The following is an 18222-nucleotide window of genomic DNA, read 5'->3' on the forward strand; positions in this document are numbered from 1 at the left end:
AAGCACTTTTCGGAGGAGAGGAAGTTGGAAGTTAGTTCCCTTGACAACTGAGTTGAGTTGTGGGACATAATTGATCTAAATTGAAGATCACACCTTTTTTTGCTGAAAAGCAGTTAAGGAGAATGTACAGGATTGGTTGGCAACTTGTAAAGGAGTGACTATGGACTAGCCTCTCCTAGGGTTATGATTTCAGTCCGTCCTGGAACAGCACATTTCCTTTCCTTAAGCCAGGGGAGTACAAGAAAGTGGGAAGACCTTTAGGTACTCTATGTTGTGCTTTGCAGGAAGATGAAAAATTGACCTTATACAAATTTGTTGTCTCAGCTTTCCAGGAATGAGCAAATCCAAGGAAGTGCCATCCCTAATATCCCTGCCTGCTTATTAAACTTTCTCAGCCTACAATCATTGAAGTTTTGCAGGTACTGTTTGGGCACAATAGTGCACTCAAAGACCCAGGATATGTCTTTAAATCCTTCTTTATGTTAGAATACATTCTTATCTAAGTCAAAATTGTTAAAACATGCAATTTTCAAACACCCACAATTAAACTAGCATTGGCAACGTCAATAAATCTTGCTTTTTAAATGTTCCTTTATGGAAGAACAATGGATGATAAAGGAAAATCAACAAAAATAAACCTAGACCATTGACTGTAAAAATCTCTGTTAGCTACAATTGTCAGCTCGTCATGGCAGGATTATGCCCGTCTCATTGTTACTGAGCCCTTTACATTGAATTATCTCCACATTTTTCTGAATCTCTTAGTTCCCTTTCTGTAAACATCCTACTTTAAATGAATATATGTGATGGAATTCTTCAACCATTGATGTTCGGTGTTGTGGAGCAGGGCCGGCTCTAGGCTCATGGTGGCCCTGGGCAGGGAGCGTAGGTAGGGGGCCTGGATGAGGGGGTCCGGGCGGGGCGGAGCGCGCAGGCCAGTAAAGAGGGGAGGGGGTCAGGGAGTTTAGAAGTGGAACAGAGCCAGAGGCCGCCAAATCCCTGCCAGGGGCCACCACGCAAATATGTATCCATCCTCAGAGGATTAATATATTAAGGATATATATTGCCGTGGTGGCCCCTGGGGTTTGGTGGCCCTGTGCAGGTGCACAGCTTGCACATGCCTAGAGCCGGCCCTGTGTGGAGTCTTTCCAGTGGAGTTTTTACTGTAAACGGGCAAATGGCTAGAAGAACGATGTTGGGTTTGAATTCAGGTGTTATTCCCAACCTAATTTAATCATAGATCATTGTATATAATCTGCAACAGAGATTTTACCCAAGACAGAGTCCCAGCATGTTCTATTTGCAGGAAGGCTAGCTAAAACATTTATGCTGTCTGCAGTCTGAGTTTGACATCTGGGACACAAAGCAGATTGATCGGGTCTCCATTTATTCATGTTTTGTGTAATTATATAAAAAGCATACAGGTTAGAATAGTGTTGTAATCCAAATTTGGCTATGATGTCTCTGAGAACATGGACAGGGTTAGTCTGAATGTCTCATGGGTCATATATTTTCCCAACCAGTCTCACCATTAGATCTCAATGCAGCAGCTGGTGGTCCTCTGCCTCCACGAAGTCTCCTTAAAAGGAACATGTTTTGATATTGGCAAAATTCAGGAACAAAGAGCAAATGTTAGAAAGGAATCAAGATCTCAAGATCTAGTATAATCCTAATTGACATAAGGCTGTCTTTAATTTGTAGCCACTTATAGCATTTGTTGTCCGAAATGCCACATTTCGTAGCTATTTTAGTAAATGATTTTAACGAACCATGAGACTTAAGTTGGTAGAAATCTCATCTTTAAAAATTGAGTCCAGTGCTATTGGCTTTGCCAATGCTTGTTTCCATTGACATTTTTAAAAAGAAAAAAAACGAACCTAGCCATCTGTGCATCACAACTCATGCGCATGCATGGGTGGCCATCCTGCAATGGTGTTTCTTTATGAGAAAAATTATTCCAAGATAGCCACCAGCACTTCACCATACACTCAAATACACAGGTTGCCATCTTGTATTGGTTTCTGCTGCATGTGCTGTTTGGTGGCATGCCAACAGATGACATTATAATTTCCAATTCTAAGAAGGCTAATGTAATTTCCAACTGACAATTAAAACCAAAAATGTATGCGCATCTGCGCTAAAAGAAAGACACCAGAGGGCCAGGAGCACTGTCCAGCTCCTGAATCTTGAAATAAAAGTTGATCGAAGGCTGCTTGCAATAGGCCTACCCACTGGCAATAGCTTTGGGGAGCACTTCAACCCATCGTTCTTTTGCTCACCATGCCACCTGAGTTTGGACTAAGCCATATGTAAATCAGTCTTGACCCTGTACCTCATGGGAACAGTACAGCCTGAACTGCCAAGCCAGGTCCTCCCTGAACCAGAACATAGTTACCCAGGACCGGTTTCACCTAAGTTAGGGGCTAATTAACTGGGTATAGCTTTGTTCCAGTGACACAGTGAGCATGGGACCCACATCTGGGCATACCCATGCCTCTTAGGGAAGTACATGAAACACACAACACCAAAGGTGATGGGAGGCTTTTTGCAATATGTCTTACCACTAGCAATAGCTTGCAGTAGTACTCCAAGCCATTATTCTTTTACGCAACATGCCACCTCAGTTTTGACCCTGCCATACAGAAATTAGGCTTGACCCTGTTCCTCATGGAACAGTCCTGCCTGAACTCCCACGCCAGGTCCTTCCTGAACCAGAACACAAGCAATCCAGGACTGGTTTCACCCTATTTATGGGCTCAGCCAGGTACCAGTGGTTCCAGTGAAACAGTGAGCATGGGAGCCACGTCTGGGCATATCCATGCCACTTAGGACGGTACATGAAACAGACAAAAGGGAGTCCTGGCTGAACTGACTTGCATATGGCTGGGTCCAAACTTAAGTGGCATGGTGAGCATGGTGAGCAAAAGAATATTGGTTTGGGGTTCTATCCCGAGCTATTGCCAGTGGTTTGACTTATTGCAAGTATCCTCCCATTACCTTTTGTGTGTTTAACCCGTTTACCGCGGCGGGCGTTCTAATGGGTGGGTGGGGCTGTGTCGGCCGTTGGCCGATGCGAGCACGGAACGGGTTAATTTAGTGCACTAAGTGACAGTGGTATGCCCACACATGGGTCGTATTCTAACTCACTGGAACCAAGCTGTATCCAGCTGATGAGCTCATAACTAGGGCGAAACCCGTTTAGGGTTGCTTGTGTTCCGGTTCATAGAGGACCTGAATTGGCAGTTCGAGCTGGACTGTTCCCATGAGGAGCAGGTCAAAACTGATTGCATATGGCTGGATCCAAACTGAGGTGGCATAGTGAGCGAAAAAATGAAGCACTACCCAAGCTATTTCCAGTGGTTAGAGTTATTGCAAGCAGCCTGCCATCACCTTTTGTTGGATGTATGACTGAACCACTACTACCTAAACCACAAATTCCCCAACCACGAATTCCCTATCCACGAAGGCTAAACAACGATTCAACCCAAACAACTAATTTTTTTACTACGAGTTCCTTAACCATAAGAATTACCATATTGCTCTTTACACATTTATACCAGTATTTTCTTTTCAATCCGCTTTTTTTAACACTTCCCACTGATCTTACTTTATTTTTGTGCTACCCACCATGCTATTAACCTTTTTAAATCGTTTTTTAATCTTACTTGTCTTTCATTGCTGCCTCTTCTCTTCTTCACCGGCATGCACTATGGTCCGGAAAACATAGGGGGCCAGATGTAGGTAATTCATATTTACCGACTCTTAAATACCGAATGTTACCGATTCGGTATTTAAGAGTCGGTAAATATGAAGGGTGGAGATGTAGGTATTACAGATTCTGTAAATACCGAATCGTTAAGATTCGGTATTTACCGAATCTGTAAATACCGAATCGGTATTGCCCATTGATTCCTACGGGCCTTAAAGCCCATAGGAATCAATGGGCAATACCGATTCTGTAATTACAGAATCGGTAAATACCGAATTTTGCAAGGGTGCAGGGGGTGTCACTTTGACACCCTCTGGCACCCCAAAAATAGGCATGTGCGCCATGTGGCACACAGACATGCCCTAAGGGCATGTCTGTCTGTCACATGGCTAGGTGTGCATGCACACATGTGCATGCACACCAGAATTCGGTATTTTAACACCCAATTGGATTGGGTGGTAAAATACCGAATTTGTAGGGCCTTTGGGACTCAGAAGAGTCCCACCTACATCTGGGAATTACCGAATCGATAAAAATACTGATTCGGTATTTTACAGATTCTGTAAATTTACCGATTTGGTAAATTTACAGAATCTGTAAAATCTGGCCCCCTACATCTCAGGATGCCAAATACCGGTCGGAAACGGCCGAATTCGGCTGTTTCCGACCGGTATTTGCCACCTACATCGGGCCCAGGGAAACGATTTTGTGCATACATCAGCAGATTCAACAGAAATGGTACGCATGTTTTCCCCCAAGTATCAATTTAAAGTATTTCAGCCCTTACATCACAACTTTATTATTCTGAGGTGACAGGGCTCTTTGGCAACATAATGTTTTGACATTATGAAAGACGCACTTACTCCGTAGTTTTATTAGTAAACATATATGGAGGCAAAAGTATGGACATGCATATGGTAGTGTTCATTTTGAGTTAAAAAACACATTTAATTAGTATACTCCTTTTTTGAGAAAAAGGAATACATTGTGTTAAAGAATGAATCTCATTTGCAGGAGAAGTAATGGCACGCTCGTTTCTGAAGACATATTTTTGAGTAAGATTAAATGTTCAATCTAGCACAAGTCTCAGTTCTGTGAAAGGGGCTTTTTAATAGATATGACACCAGTTTTAAATCTCAGGAATAGTATATGTGATTCTTCTTTAGGTCGATAAATAAATATACACCACCATCAGTATGGTCTTTTTTTTAATGAATCTGCAGCAGCCTCTATCTAATAGTTTTACCTCCCTAGAGGTGGAGAAGTCTGAGTCATGGTATAGGAATGTTGTGGTTCAGGAATTCGTTGATATGAAAAGTCGTGGTTAAGGACTTCGTTGTTCGGGATCCCTCATTGTTCGACTTCGTTGTACAGGTAAGTCGTAATTTAGACTTCGTGGTTTAGGATGTTTCCCCCTTTTGTGTGTTTCAGCTCCTGGGTCTTTACAAAAGTAATTTAATAAAATAAGGAAAACAATTAAGTAGGTGGTGTGAGAGCAATGGATGAGCATGCGATTGAAGTGAGTAAAGACAATTTTCAAGTCATCCAGTAACAAATCATGTATAAAACAAATGCTACCGGGGCAGGACAACACAACAACAGGGAAGAAAACTCTTGCACAGGGAGAAGGAAGCTGAGATAGACTTGAAAGCCTTCAAGGTATGAGCAAGCAACTGACAGAAAACGTCCTCTGTATATACTGAATTGTAGATAGTAGGTCTACAACAGTAGACAGCTAAACCTGTTTGTAGGTACGACCTACAAAATACCCATTCAACACAAACACTGATTGTTAGACCTGGCACTATTGGCGTTGGTCTCCCTTCCATTTTTTTGCTGTTGCCCCCTTTGTTTTTGCTATGCTTATGCTGGTCTAGATGCTTTGGGCACTTTGCCACTGCTATTCAGTGCCAAAGTGCAAATGCTCCCTATTGTAAATTGTTGTAATGGATTAGTGACTCCATGATTAGCTATTTGATTTACTTGTCAGACCCTAGTACAGTGCACCATGTGTACCCAGGGCCAGTAAATCAAATGCTGCTGGTGGGCTTGCAGCACTGGTTGTGCCATGCACAGAAGCAGCTTGTAAAATATGGCTCAGGCCTGCCATTGCAGAGCCTGTGCGCAGTCCGGGACTGCCATGTCGACTTGGCAAGTGCACTCACTTGCCAGTCCCTAAACCTTCCCATTTCTAACACTGACAAATTAATCGTTTCAACTGCTGCATAAACTGCTGTAATTCACTCTCTACTCCAGTGTGTATCTCAAACCCATCATTATTGTCAAATAATCCAAGCTAAGAAGGTTTAAAAGCTAGGTAACAGTGTTTGGAACATCTTCTCCCACCACAAGGGATGCCCATTCACTCCCAACGCAATAAATGTCAACTTTTTATCTGATATGTGTCTATATACTTTTAATGAAGGGAATAATGCTATATCAATGTGGATATGAACTGTGATCCATAAACATCTACTAGATTTCATTTCCTAAGTGCCAGCTTGCTTCTAAAAGATGACAAAGGCTATTACCATTCAGATGGTCACTACAATTTTAGTGATATTTCATCACTGCTGTTACTCGTAGAGACAACGTTTTCCTTCAAGCAGTTTAGTTCACATTGGCCCACATGCATCAAATCAAAAACCGGTCGCAAACGGGCAGATTCTCAGAATCTGCCCCTTTGCGACCGGTATTTTTGCATTTGGGATGCATCATCCCAAATGCAAAAATCGCAATTTAAGTAATCTCTAAATTGCGATTACTTTAATTGCGATTGCATTTAAGGAATCTCAAGTTGAGATTCCTTAAATGCAGCGCATTAAAGTAAATAAATTAGCGACTTCTCTAATAGGGCGAGCAAATTACCATGAAGTTGACCTTCATGGTAATTTGCTAATTCTTTGAAAAATGCACTAAAGTGCATTTTTCAAAGTTCCATTTTACACACCTACATGCCCTTGGGCCTCTATTGTAATTGTAAGTGTCTTGTAAAGCGCACTTCTACCCGCACCGCAGGCCTCGTAGCGCTATAGACCGCTGGGGAACCCGTCCTGGCTTTCCCTGTGAGATAGTCCCTCCTGGGAGTCTCCAAGGTGAAACCAGGCATCCCCGGCGTTTGTGAGAGGCCGTTGTGGAGATGAGGCAAGCTAATGCCCAGAGTTGCCGAGTGTGATCTCTGGTTGGAGTAGGCACCAATGCGAGAATTATCGAGTCCGCTGATCCTGGTCCAAGACCCTGCCGCGTCGGGAATCGAACCCTGGTCCCTAGCCGTTCTCTGCTCTCGGGTCTGCCGCCTCTAACCAGTGAGCCACACCACTCCTCTAGGCCCATAGGAATGAATGGGGAGGTATTCCTTAATTGCGACTCGCAATTTGCGAGTCGCAATTAAGGAATGTTTAGAAATCGCAATTAAGCGATTTCTACATGCATAGCCTTTTGCTATTCTTTATTAGAGAATCCTAATTTTTCGCTAATAAGGAATCGCAAAAGGCATTGTTGATGCATGTGCCAGTTAGTGTAAAAATTCAAAAACGATATTATGTTTTAGAAAAGTGCAGGGTTACATTTACATAAATGAGCTATTTTTCCTTCTGCTCTTCTGCTAGATGGATTACTTTAATAATGATCAGTTCTTAGACCTGAAAATAAAGCATGAACGCCATCTGGATTTATCAAACGATTTATGATCCCTTTCAACAGATAAGTGAAATTGATAGTAAATGTTTTGGTTGCCCCTTTACCAGGTTGCAAGTTAAAGTAAAATTTGGGATTTTAGTAGAGCCTGGGAAGAATGTGATCGATTGTAGAGACAGCGCTGCTTGCAAAATTTATTTTCATTGTTTCTCCTGCAGAGAGGCTGTGGTCCCACCCTCCCCTACCAACAAAGGCTGCTGAGCGACTCCCGACTGCATTCTCTTCAAGTAAGCTTTTATTGCCTGGTTGTAGCTGCACTGCCTTACTAAATCCCACCATGTGAGTAACACATATCTGTTGCCAGGCAGCTTTTATGTATGTATCTATTGATGTTATTTGCCAAAGACAACAAAAAAGCGACATGATTCTTGATGAATTCGAACCTCATCTTTCACTGTGTGTCAAGTCACTTTGCTTCAACCTCGACATTAACCCCTCCCTCAAGGATCACACTGCTTAAAACACAGAGAGCCTGGTACGAGATTTTCTTTAAAGAAAGTGGACCATTTTTTCCAGAAAGATAATTCTGAATTGCTTTTCAAGCCCATGTGCTCTCACATCTGGATGATGGTGATTCCCTCCTCCATGGCCTCACAGACTTCACACTTGAACCCTTTAAGTGGACCCTATACACTAGAGCAGGTGTCTCCAACAAGTTGATTGCAAGCTAAGAGTAGCTCGCATAAACCTTCAGAAAAGCTCTCAGCCTTGAGTTAATTCTTAAGAAAGAAATGGAATAAAATTAGCTTTGCATTTTCTTTTTAAAAAATTAAAAAGGCTATGTTTATTTTAAGTTATTATTAGGCTGCAGATAGCAGGGCTTGGTAATGAGCAGTGCTCCACTCAGATTTAGGGGAGTCCTCTATTGCGACACAGCGACCAGAGCACAGCGCGAGGAGAAGAACACAGGGGCCATTACCTGCAGAGACGCTGCCCAGGAGGAAATTGCTGCGAAGACCGCGAGCACCAGGCACGCCACCGCCGCCTCGGGACTACAGGTCCCGGCAGCCTTTGCGGCGGAGGCGCGTTCCCTGACGCCGATCCTAGGCGCCAGGAGGGGCTACAAAAGCATCTAGCCCTCAGCTCAGCGGGACGCGAGCGGGACGCCCGGGGCGAAGCCCGGGCAAAGGGCGGGCCCTCTGAGGCCCTCCGAGGCGCGACTAGGCCAGGCTAGGCCACCCCCCTGAAGACGACTACGTGGGCTTGAGGTACGGCTGTTTGGTTCCTTATTTTGGGAGTAAACTTCGGCCATTAACATAGGTTTTAGTCAATTTCTTCGAGTCGGCCACCTTATACAGCATTACCCGTCAAGACCAGCAAGTTATTCAGCCAAAGTTTAGCCGACAGCGTGAGTTTATGACTCTACAAACATTAATTTAAAATATGGGTAAAAAATTGGTTCCTCAACCTTCCGAGGCTGTGAATACCCTTGATTCATACCTAGTTCAAGTGGTAACCAGCATCAACAGCAAGAGAAGGCAATCTCTGGGCCTAAGCCAATCACCAGTGCTGCTTGCAGATAGCCCGTCCACAAGCACAGCTATGTCCGATTCCCTGATAGGAAACGCACAGTCTATTGCTGCAGATTCTGGCCCTAACTCTCCGATCAATCACATTGAAGCCACTGAAAACTCGACTTCTGCCAAGGACAGAGCTGATCTTATAGATTTAGCTGATGACGCCTCCACCGAGACAAGCATCCAGACAGACGTCATAGATGAGGGCCCTCAGCTCCAGTCTCCCCCTAATCGTGCTGTTAGAGCATGTAGGAAAATAGCAGCCAAGAGAGGGGGGAAACAACAGGGGAGGAAGAAGCCAGCCACCCCACCCTCCAGAAGGATGGGTAACTTCACAGACCATGAGTTAGATCTCGAGTCTAAGCGCATATCTGATGATGATCTCTTCAACAGGATCCAAGAAATGATGGATATCAAGATCAAAACTATCATAAAGCCCCTGATCGGGAAAGTGGACAAATTGACCGCCGAAGTTAAGAAATTGGGAAGGGTTCACGGTAACTTGGCTAAGGAACTAGAGAACCTTTCAACCCTCGTCGCAGATCTAATATCTACGGATGAGGATGTTCCCTCTACTGACAGTAGTGCGCAGCCCACTCAATCAGACTTGCCACACCCACCCCCATCCTTAACATCAATAGCCCCGAATCAGAGTGCGGCAACTGGGGGCCCTCAAGTCACCACCACTGACGCAACAGTGGCACGTAATCAAGAGGCCAGCCCGGTTCAGTTTATAGCGGAAGCCTTACCGCTAGTCTTGGTATTGGCCAACGTTCCTGTCTTGTCACAAGATAAAACAGAGTCCAACCAGGATCTCAAGGACAAAGCCCTACATTGGCTTTCTAACAACATTTACATGGCGCAAGAAGGGTTTGATAAATTGGCAGGTGATATAGTTTCGACCAGGAGGGTACCTTGGATTGGCAACAAGCCGAAAAAGTTTCAGGGAGACTGCGTCATCATAAACTTCACTAACGCAGATGTTCTCCCCGAAATCCTGATCAATCTCTTTCCGCCTCAACGGCGTAATGGATCCATAGTCCCGTTAACACTCAGATTTTTTAATAACGAGACCCAATCTGCTACTTTAGCCAATACTAACAGGCCAACTAAGTATAGGAACAATAGCAGCTGGGGAGGGGCAATGGGCTCCCGATTCACTAGTGATCGGCTTCTGCCTGCATCGCAGCAAATGCCAGGAAGAACCAATTACCCATATGAGCGGATCATCCCCCCGGCTCACCCGCAAGTGCTGGGACTTAACGGGTGGGTGAACGGCGAACCCGGTTACGAATACAGTGCACGGGGTATCAGGCCAACACGGTGGCAGAGAATGGACCCGGCCATGGGCCACCCAATCACTCCACATCACCAGTGGAATCTAGCCCATGCTGGTCAGATCCACCCAGCCACCCCTTCTGCTTGGGGCTTCACCACAGGCAATAGGTTTGGCCCCTTATCGGACCTCAACACCTGTGATTGACTTGCATTAAGATCTAACCCAAACAATTCTGGACTAATTAATTCGAACCCACGCAAAGAGGGCCAAAACATCGACGATCTCCAAAGTTCTTATAAGTCTAATGCAGTCATAGAGCCACATATACCCATCACTCGTGGCCAGCAAATACTTTCATTCGGGTCAGACGCTGGTCCTGATACGGGCACTATCAGAGGGATGACACAGCATCGCTGTCATGTGAATTCTACTAGGGCCACATTAGCGCAAGTTTCAGAGGAAGGCGACTCTGAGAGTGGCAGTGAACCTACGACCATTAGGGAGTCATGTAGGATTTTAAGCTGGAATGTGGCAGGCCTAAGCACCAAACGCCAGGACCCAGAATGGTGCAGCTTTATTTCAAAGTACCACATCATCGCACTGCAAGAAACATGGGACACTTCCAGCAATATCTGGTGGGATGGGTACACCAGTTTTGCAAGTTCTGCTGTCCCTAGTAGAATGGGCAGAGCCAAAGGTGGCCTGGTGCTCTTATTCTCCGTGGATCTAAAAGGAAGTTACAGACAGATCAGGTCTGAATCTGATAACATATTGATCGTTGAAAGGACTATCAATAAAACTAGCAGGACCTTATATGTCAACTTCTATAATTCAAGTAACTGTGCTTATAATGGTCGAAATATCGCTAATTTAGATAGCATTTTAAATTCAGTCCTACAGAATATCTCTTTTGTATTTGAGTTAGTTTTACTAGGTGATTTTAACATTCATTTATGTAATTTAGCCTGTAAGGGAAGAGTAGCATGTGATGATGAGGACGCTGCCTTGGTTGCGCCCCACTTCGAACATACCACAGAGGGACAGGAGCTTGAAGACCTACTGGCTAATTATAATCTTTATGAACCCAATTTTGGTGCTAGAACGCCAACCTTCAACGGCAGTCAGAATGGTTCTGTGATAGACTATATTTTCGTTTCTCTTGGTATTCTATCTTTTATCACGGCATACAGGACGGTGGCAACCCACTTCAGTGACCACAACCCAGTGCTACTTGAAGTGGCGTGGGGCAGCAAGATGGGTACAGCACCATCAATCGTAAACTCAGCCTCCTCTTTGAGGACTACAGATCAAGATAGAAGAATAAAATGGGCAAAGGTGATCCCGGAAAACTTTTACAAAAAATGCTTCCCTAAGATTAAAATGCAGACTGAGTTGTGTCAGAATCCTGATACTCAAGGGAGCCTATTGGTTTCAGCCTACGAGGAAATATGTGCACAGGTCTCGAAAGATCTTATAGCTAAACCTTTTTCGGGAACTCAAGTTCACAAGCGTTGGTTTGACTCTGCATGTTCGAAGGCCCACAGAGATCTGTTGGCGGCTCTTAAAATCGTTCCAAGACCAAAAGAGGAAATTGCGAGGCTAAGGAAAATCTATAAGTCAGCAGTAAAGAGCCGCAAAGACTCCATTAAGCGCGAAACATGGGAGGAACTCCTCTCAGCGGCGGTGCTTAAGGACAGCAGAAGATTCTGGGAAATCATCAAGCACCCTCTTTTTTCGGAAGACGATAATCTACCAATGGACTGTGTGATCACTGAGGAAAAATGGCTATCCTTTTTTAAAAATGTGTATGGGGGCAATGCAGCCGTAGAGGACACTAATAGTCGATTACCTTCTAACGGGAATGTTAACCCTATTGTTTTTAATCCCCAAGAAGTAGAAAAGGCGCTTATGGAAACCACCAAACATAAGGCTCCGGGCCCGGACGGAGTCCCGGCCGACTTTTTTATGTTCTCTCCTAAAATGTGGTCGAGAGTGTTGTCTAACGTGTTTAATGCAGTAAACTTCAACGCAGCACCCGCCTCATGGGCTAATTCTACTATCGTTCCCATTTATAAAAACAAAGGCCAGAGGGACGACCCAGCATTTTATAGGCCTATATCTCTGTTGGACTCCACTGTAAAAATTTTGGGGAAAGTTCTTTTAGTAAGATTGAGGGAGAACGTTGAGGGATGTGGCGGGCTGTGCGATCTACAATATGGCTTTAGAGAGAGTAAAGGTACGATCGAGCAATGCATTAATTTGTATCTACTCATCTCTAAGTATACAATGGCTAAGGAGGGCTCAGTTTTTCTGGCCTTCATGGACCTTTCGTCGGCCTTCGACCTCGTCAATAGGTCTAAATTATGGTCGATTTTGTTAGATATGGGAATTGACGAAGCCCTAGTCATGTATATGGCCTCGTTACATCAGGAGCTTTTCGCAGCTGTCCGAGTGTCCAACAATGGTAGGTGTACCTCCTCATTTAAATCCCTCAAAGGAGTACGCCAAGGCTGCATCCTGGCCCCTACGCTTTTTACCATTTATATTAACGGCTTGGGGGCACACCTGAGGGGCAGGGGCACGGACGTACCGCGCGCAGGAGACACCCACATTCCGGCACTCCTGTACGCGGACGATGCCGTGTTGATAGCCCGCACGGGTGTTGGCCTGCAGATTCTTCTTGACGCCTTTGGTTCCTTTATGGAAAATCTGGACCTAAAGGTTAACGCATCTAAATCCCATACCATGGTCATGGGTATAGAGGGCGCAAAGAGAAGACACAAATCATTCTTCTGCAGTGGGACTCCTGTGTCCGAGGTAACCACATTTCCCTATCTGGGAGTGCTGTTCGATCAAAAATGTACTTGGGGCCCACAGATAAATGCAAAGAGGTTGGCAGTAACTAGATCTTCCTCCGCACTCCTGGGCTTTGCCGGCAAATTGGGTGCCAGGCCCATGGAAGCGATGTTGAAGATATACAAAAGTAAGCCTGTTGCCATCGCATCTTATGGATCTTCTCTGTGGGGTTATGTAAACCTCGACCCCATTCAGAGAGCAGAAAATAGATTCATAAGATCCCTTCTCTCTGTCCCCCAATCAACCCCCACCTATTCCATTCACAAGGAGGTTGGGTTGCCATATCTGTCGGACCTATTAAGTGTTGCACCCCTGACCTTGTGGCTGAAAATGTGGTTAAATGCTGATTTACCTCTGAACCATAAAATCCTGAGGGACGTCCTATCACTGGACAATCAGAGCAAAATTCCTTGGCTGGCCTATCTAAGTAAATCATTCTCAGACCTGGGTCGCCCAGAACTTTTTCGCTCCCCAGAGAAAATCACGACCCGTGACATAGTCCAAACAAAAAAAGCCTTTATAGAAAGGAAGGAAGCAAGCCGTGAGGCAGTCGAGCTTCAGAAGCCGGAAGTAAGGGCTCACTTTCTATTGATGAGCGATTCTCAATTGGCCCCTTACCTCCGTTTCGTAACTATCCCTTACCATAGGTTTTTATTAACTAAACTAAGGTTCAACCTTATTCATTTTCACCTAGGCTCTTTCAAGGGTTGGCAGAAGCCAGAACTAGCCGCCCCTTGCAGCTGCGACCATTTTTCTGTGCAGGACACTATGCACTTCGTCATGTTTTGTAGCTTATTCCATGAGCAGAGGAAAAAACACTTGCTCCCCTTACTCAAAAATGCTGGGTTCACACAGGTGAGACCCGCACTGCTCTACCTACAGCTTATGACCAATCCATGCACAGCATTTGGTCTTGCAAATTTCTTAGTCGCGGCAGCTAGGGCGAAAGTTGCTGGCCAACCTCCGTCCTAAAAGTTTACTAAATGTATGAAATTATATTATAGGCACTGTTTTATATATATACATACCTTTTAATCATGTGTAAATAGTATTTAAAATGCGTATTGAGTTAGATGTTTTTAAATGTCATGACCGCAATGTATACTTTTTAACGTGCTGTTTTAATGTTTTCTTTCTTTGTATGACTTTAATTAAGTCGAATAAAGATATTCTGACTGATTGACACTCAGATTTATGACTCGCATGGTTCACAGAGGTTCATAACTGAAGCACTGAGGTATACAACTCTCAAATAAGTCATTTGCTACTCAATGTTGGAGCAAAATAATGTTTCTGAATGCTTTTCAATTAGAAAAATGTGAAATAAAGAGCTAACTTAATGATTAAGGTAAGCTCTTTTAAATTTGCTCCCTTTTCAAAGTGTTGCATTTACACACAGCAGGCATCTTGCTCCCAGTGGCTGGTAGACACAGTGCCATATTTATAACTGAATAATACAGTCATTTTCTTTTAATTGGGAGAAAGTGAAGAAAAATGTTTCTTCTGCCAATTAAGTCCTAATGTTTTCTGAAGCATGTTTCTTCACTTTAAATTCCTCACATTTAAACAAATTAATTAATTGTGGGTTTGTAATGCGCTAGAATCGACTCCCGAAGGAGTATCTCTGCGCAGTAGAGCGCTGGGGATCCCGTCCTGGCTTTCCCTGTGAGATGGTCCCTACTGGGTATCTCCAAGGTGAAACCAGGCATCCCCGGCGTATGTGGGGGGCCGTTGTGGAGATGAGGCAAGCTAATGCCCAGAGTTGCCGAGTGTGATCCCTGGTTAGAGTAGGCACCGAGATGAGAATTATCAAGTACGCTGACCCTGGTCCACGACCCTGCCGCGTCGGGAATTGAACCCTGGTCCCGGGCCGTCCTCTGCTCTCGGGTCTGCCGCCTCTAACCAGTGAGCCACACCACTCCACATACACATATATCCCATTTATTCATACACATGTTCATACATCTCCACTGACCATGCACTTACTGGTCACAGTATTTTGTTCAAACCTTAGTATCAGGCTCCAACGACATTAGGTTTAAAGTCAATGACGCTGAGCGAGGTGCTGTCTGGAAACAATGTGCGAGTTACTTGGCCCTCAGTAGCTCCCAAAGATTTTCACTGATCAGAAGTAGCTCTCATTACAGAAAAGGTTTGAGACCCCTGCACTAGAGCACGTCTCATCTAGGGAAAGGTATGCCCAAACGTGTATGCTGTGCTCGCTATGCCACTAGATTCAAACTAGCCTGGCTGAGAGGTGATACCCCAAAACTGTTGCCAGGAAGCTTGGTTTCTGTTCCGGGAGGACTTGGCCTGGCAGTTCGGGTTGGACTTTTCCCATTTGCATATGGCTGGGTCCAAACTGGGGTGGCTTGATGAGCAAAAAAACAATGCATTTCACATAGATATGTGACTGGTGATGAATGTGTAACAATGTTCAGCAAATGACTATATTTTCCTGTTATAAATATACCACCATGTCTACCATGTCTACCATGTCTACAGGCCACTGGGAGTAAAATGCCTGCTGTTTGTTAAGGCACTTTGACATAGAAGAACATTAAAATGATGGTTTTATGTAATGCATGTAAACATAAAGTTAACTTTTCACTTCAATTTCCTCCTATTTCATAGTGTCACACTTACACCTAGCAGATATCTTGGTCCCTGTGCCTGGCAGACAAGCCATTTTCATTTTTTTAAAGGGAGAAAGTTAAAAAGTTCAGAAAAATGTCCCTTGAAGTTGAGAAAATGTTTGCTTTTGAGCAGCATTTTTGCAGAACATTTTCCGTTGTACATGTAACGGTGCAACATATGTTGAAAGGTATGTCCTGTGCCAAAAGTACATTCGACACAAGCTCTCAGTCTCCCATACACATATATCCCATTTATTCATACACATGTTCATACATCTCCACTGACCATGCACTTACTGGTCACAGTATTTTGTTCAAACCTTAGTATCAGGCTCCAACGACATTAGGTTTAAAGTCAATGAAGCTGAGCGAGGTGCTGTCTGGAAACAATGTGCGAGTTACTTGGCCCTCAGTAGCTCCCAAAGATTTTCACTGATCAGAAGTAGCTCTCATTACAGAAAAGGTTTGAGACCCCTGAACTAGAGCACGTCTCATCTAGGGAAAGGTATGCCCAGACGTGTATGCTGTGCTCGCTATGCCACTAGATTCAAACTAGCCTGGCTGAGAGGTGATATCCCAAAACTGTTGCCAGGAAGCTTGGTTTCTGTTCCGGGAGGACCTGGCCTGGCAGTTCGGGCTGGACTGTTCCCATTTGCATATGGCTGGGTCCAAACTGGGGTGGCTTGATGAGCAAAAAAACAATGGATTTCACATAGATATGTGACTGGGGATGAATGTGGGACAATGTTCAGCATTCAGTCCATTATTGCTTTGTGTTGCTCCATTTGCTGAAGGAGCTGGCCAAAATTGCATAGGTTATACAGCCATTAATATAATCTGAGTACACTTTTTGGCATGGGGTTATATAACGCTTAAATTATTTAACTTTCACTTCTACATCTCTCTTACTTTCAATTTGTTCAACTTTCCATTTCTAATAGAATGCCCATCATAAAATAGTACTATCTGCAAAGGGCAGACTAGGAGCATAGAATTTCACATATCTAAAAATCTTGGCAATTAGATCATAAATTATATTTCATATTAGTCGCATCTTACTGTTTTGACAAAGAAGCTACTGCTTAGGTTACATAGGTTTTGAAGTTTCAGACGCGTAACTTACAGTACAGCAGTTTTAGTAACTGCACATTATGACATACCTTTGGACTGAACATAAGTCACAAAACATCACGCTTTACATCAGATAAGTTTCTCTAGCACCAAGAAAAGAAAAAAAAAAGATGGCATGGCACAAGCATAAAATTGCATTGAATCCATGTGAATTATCAAACATAAACCGAGCCAGTTCCGGAGTCTAGTTTTTAGTGAATAAACAAATTTTGTCATCAAAATTCAGCTGGTCGTTTTAGTACATTTATTTATTGTCTAAAAATACTCTTTTCTTGTTCCACAAAGAGCTTTTCATTTTTAGTAATCTAATTGTGTTCTCTGATACCCCGCAATATCAGCGTGCCACTTTCAGTAAATTGACAGTGCCCCAAATATTTACGTATTTTCATGAAATACTCTATTACTCCATGCAACTCCACAACAATATGGAGGCCTAATTTAATCACACATAATAATGAACAATTTCCTAGGCCAGGCATATGCTAGGAACAACTTCATATGACCAGCCGTCTGTAATTGTACAGCCTTATATGCACATGTATTGCTCAGTACGTCCATATGCCACATTTCTTCAGTTAAACACAAGTTGTGATGTTGGTTTTTATATTTCACTTAGAATTTATATCAGGCCAGAATCTAATTTGCATCCACTTGCCACATGGTGGTATTATATGCCTTGTTAAGCCTAGCCCAGCCGGTGCTATCTATCAATATGATAGGCTAGATAATCTGTAGAAAATTCCCAGGGCAGACCCAAACATGCGCAATATGCTTAATATTGGCCTCAAATGCCTTTCTGAGATACAATTATAACTGCAGATTCTTCACCTTTAAGATTTTCCCCTGCACAAGATTGGATCCGGAAAGATTTCACAGCAGTGCTCCTGCACAACGGCAGGAGGTGCGTTCGGCTCCATAGTGACTCATTTCCACCCCATAAGTGATGTTTGCAAGCAAACAGTGTTTTCTTCCAAAACTCCAGGATTTAAACCTTGTTGTGACTGCCGAAAACAAATTCTGCTGACAGAACCACACACAGGGCTTGATTAAGATATTGTCGGTCAAGTTGCTCTGTCACAAATGTGATGGACATCCTGTCCGCTGAAATATAAATCCCATAGGATACAACGGGATGTATATTTCAGTGGACGGGATATCCTTCACCGTTGTGGAGTAACCCGTCCATCGAGATGTAAATCAGGCCCCAAGTCTGTCTTTGGTGTCTGGACTCGAAACACGACTCCAGGTTGTGGGAGGAATGAGTCCTCATTAAATAGAACAGTTCACCTTGCATAAAATTCAGAAGAACCCATGCAAGTCCTACTCCTTGAAGTAGATCCGTTTACACTACAGATCCTGTTCATGTTTAGTGTCTTCTGGTACGCCAAAATCAGAACA

General features: G+C 43.8%; 1 protein-coding gene across 5 annotated transcripts in view; it reads left to right on the forward strand.

Moving 5' to 3' along the window:
• Positions 1-18222, forward strand: part of LOC147701905 (uncharacterized) — a 232412-nt gene that overhangs the window by 149689 nt on the left and 64501 nt on the right. For all 5 annotated transcript variants that reach the window (XM_086930533.1, XM_086930535.1, XM_086930536.1 and 2 more), the window contains one exon: positions 7564-7632. In XM_086930533.1, the coding sequence (XP_086786659.1) occupies positions 7564-7632 (69 nt within the window). The remainder of the gene's footprint in view (positions 1-7563; positions 7633-18222) is intronic.

The sequence above is a fragment of the Lissotriton vulgaris genome, chromosome 7 (assembly GCF_964263255.1).
Source record: "Lissotriton vulgaris chromosome 7, aLisVul1.2, whole genome shotgun sequence".
NCBI lineage: Eukaryota > Metazoa > Chordata > Amphibia > Caudata > Salamandridae > Lissotriton > Lissotriton vulgaris.